This window comes from Charadrius vociferus, unplaced genomic scaffold, assembly GCF_000708025.1.
Source record: "Charadrius vociferus isolate BGI_N301 unplaced genomic scaffold, ASM70802v2 scaffold449, whole genome shotgun sequence".
Classification (NCBI taxonomy): domain Eukaryota; kingdom Metazoa; phylum Chordata; class Aves; order Charadriiformes; family Charadriidae; genus Charadrius; species Charadrius vociferus.
This window is the reverse complement of record NW_009649933.1, coordinates 7,014-10,010: the sequence shown is the minus strand read 5'-3', so window position 1 is coordinate 10,010 and position 2,997 is coordinate 7,014. Positions and strand designations below refer to the sequence as shown.

Genomic DNA, 2,997 nt, shown 5'->3' with positions numbered 1-2,997 from the left:
ATCGAACCCCTCAAGGAACGCAGGAGAATCCTCCTGGCCTCCAAGGAGGTCCACCAGGTCAGCCACGAGCTGGAGGACGAGGTGGTGAGTACGTGGCGATGGGGATGGGGTGGGATGGAGGGGATGGAGGGGATGGAGGTGATGGAAATGGGGTTGATGGAGATGGAGATGATGGAGATGGGGATGGAGGTAGAGGTAGAGGTGGGGATGGGGACATGGGTGGAGATGGAGGTGGTGGAGATGGAGGGGATGGGGATGGAGGGGATGGGGATGGAGGGGATGGGGGTGATGGGGCTGGTTTTCGAGGGCTCGGCGCTCCTTCACCCACAGCTGCGGGAGACGGGGGTCAGCGGCGGCGCCGGGACGGGGACGGGAGGGGATGGGGATGGAGGGGATGGGGATGATGGGGATGGGGATGATGGGCATCATGGAGATGATGGAGATGGAGATAGAGACGAGGATGGAGATGGGATGGGGATGGACGTGGAGGTAGAGGTGGGGATGGGGACATGGGTGGGGATGGGATGGAGATGGAGGTGATGGAGATGATGGAGATGGTGGGGATGGGGAGGATGGGGATCATGGAGATGATGAAGATAGATAGGGATGGAGATGAGGATGGAGATGATGGAGATGGGATGAAGGTGGAGGTGATGGGGATGATGGGGATGGGGATCATGGAGATGATGGAGATGGGGATGGAGATGGAGATGAGGATGGAGTTGGGATGGGGATGGAGGTGGAGGTAGAGGTGGGGATGGGGATGTGGGTGGGGATGGGATGGAGATGGAGGTGATGCAGATGATGGAGATGATGGGGATCATGGAGATGATGGGGATGGGATGGAGATGAGGATGGATATGATGGAGATGCGATGGAGATGGAGGTGGAGGCAAGAGGTGGGGATGGGGACATGGGTGTGGATGGGATGAGATGGGATGAAGATGGAGGTGATGGAGATGATGGGGATGATGGAGATCATTGAGATGATGGAGATGGGGATGGAGATGGAGATGGAGACAAGGGTGGAGATGGAGGTGATGGGGATGATGGCGATCATGGAGATGGGGATGGAGATGGAGACAAGGATGGAGATGGGATGGGGATGGAGGTGGAGGTAGAGGTGGGGATGGGACTGGGATGGGGACGGTGCCAGCATCAGGGACAGGGATGACCTGAGGTCCACCCCACGCCCCGTCCCCAGCTGTGGGTGCAGGACCGCCTGCCCTTGGCCACGCTGAAGGACCACGGCACCAACCTCCAGACGGTCCAGCAGTACATCAAGAAGAACCAGGTCAGCCCCCGCCTGGGCGAAGGCGGCCGTGGGGCCACCGATGACCCACCCAACCTTCTCCCCCACCTCCAACCTCCTCTCCACCTCCTCCCAGAACCTCCGGCGGGAGATCCAGGTCCACCGTCCTCGCATCGACGAGGTGTTGGAACGCGCCGGAGCCGTCGCCACCATCAAAAGTCCCGAAGCCGAAGGGGTGCGCCGTCTTCTGGAGCGTTTGGGGACGATGTGGGGGGAACTGCAGGAGCAGGCGGAGCGTCGGCAGCAAACTTTGGATGCCACCTACCAACTGGAGCAGTACTACTTCGACGTGGCCGAGGTGGAGTCGTGGTTGGGCGAGCAGGAGCTGCTGTTGATGAGCGAGGAGAAGGGGAAGGTGCTGGCGGCGGTGGGGGTGGTTGGAAGGTGTGGGGTGGGGGAGAGCCGGGAAGGACGACCCCCCCGCCCCGGTGCAGCATCTCCCCACCTCAACGTCCTTCCCCGCTCCTCCCCAAGGACGAGCAGAGCACCCTCCAACTCCTCAAGAAGCATCTCCTGACGGAGCAAACGGTGGAGAACTACGAGGAGACCATCGCCCAACTCTCCCGCCAATGCCGGGCCCTTCTGGAACTTGGCCACCCTCAAAGGTGGGGACAACCCTTCCGTCACCCGCCTTCTCCTGACCGCCCCCACCCTAAAAAACCGGGGTCTTTGGCGTTCACCGGGCGCCGTGTCCCTTGCCCAGCGAACAGGTCAGCAGGCGGCAGTCGCAGGTTGACCGGCTGTACGTGTCTCTGAAGGACCTGGTGGAGGAACGCAAGGCCAAGTTGGAGCAGCAATATTGGCTCTACCAGCTCAACCGCGAGGTGGACGAGCTGGAGCACTGGATCGCCGAGAAGGAGGTGGTGGCCGGCTCACCGGAGCTGGGACAGGACTTCGAACACGTCACGGTCAGTTATTTTTTCGGAGAGGGGGGACGGGGGACACACACGCTGAGGAGGTTCTGGCCGTCGGGTGTTGGCCATGCCCCAGGCCAAGAGTCTTGGAGTTGGCCCCATGTTGTGCTGAGGGTCCTGGAGTTGGCCCCATCCCGGTTTGGGGGTCCCGGAGTTGGCCCCATCCTGTTTTGGGGAGTCTTGGTGAGGTCCCCACCCTGGGTGAGGGGTCCTGGTGAGGTTCCTGCCCCATGGTGGGGGTCTTGGCATGGTGCCTTCCCCATGCTGGAGGTCCTGGAGCTGTCCCCATCCTGGTTTGGAGGGTCTTGGTGAGGTCTCCACCTTGGGTGAAGGGTTTTGGTGCAGTCCCTGCCCCATGGAGTTGTCCCTTCCCCATGTTGGAGGTCCCGGAGTTGTCCCCATCCTGTGCTGAGGGTCCTGGAGTTGGCCCCATCCTGTTTTGGGGGTCTTGGTGAGGTTCCTACCCCATGTTGGGGGTCTTGGCATGGTGCTTTCCCCATTCTGGAGGTCCTGGAGTTGTCCCCATCCCAGTTTGGGGCTCCTGACATTGTCCCTGCCCCATGGTGACAGTCTTGTTCTGGTCCCTGCCCCATACTGGTGGTCCCGGCCACCATCTCTACCCCATACTGGGGGCCTTGGGCACCATCCTGGTCCTGGCCACCATCCCTACCCCATACTGGTGGTCCTGGCCACCATCCCTACCCCATACTGGTAGTCCTGGCCACCATCTCTACCCCATACTGGGGGTCTTGGGCACCATCCTGGTCCTGG

The 2,997-nt window shown here is 61.4% G+C and overlaps 1 protein-coding gene across 1 annotated transcript in view; it reads left to right on the top strand.

The window, feature by feature from the left end:
* LOC104291929 (spectrin beta chain, non-erythrocytic 4-like) overlaps window positions 1-2,997 on the top strand; it is a gene marked incomplete at both ends in the record, with an annotated part of 22,906 nt that overhangs the window by 13,081 nt on the left and 6,828 nt on the right. Inside the window, 5 exons of the mRNA XM_009891232.1 lie at window positions 6-84; window positions 1,205-1,294; window positions 1,389-1,667; window positions 1,787-1,917; window positions 2,016-2,220. Of these exons, the coding sequence (XP_009889534.1) occupies window positions 6-84; window positions 1,205-1,294; window positions 1,389-1,667; window positions 1,787-1,917; window positions 2,016-2,220 (784 nt within the window). The remainder of the gene's footprint in view (window positions 1-5; window positions 85-1,204; window positions 1,295-1,388; window positions 1,668-1,786; window positions 1,918-2,015; window positions 2,221-2,997) is intronic.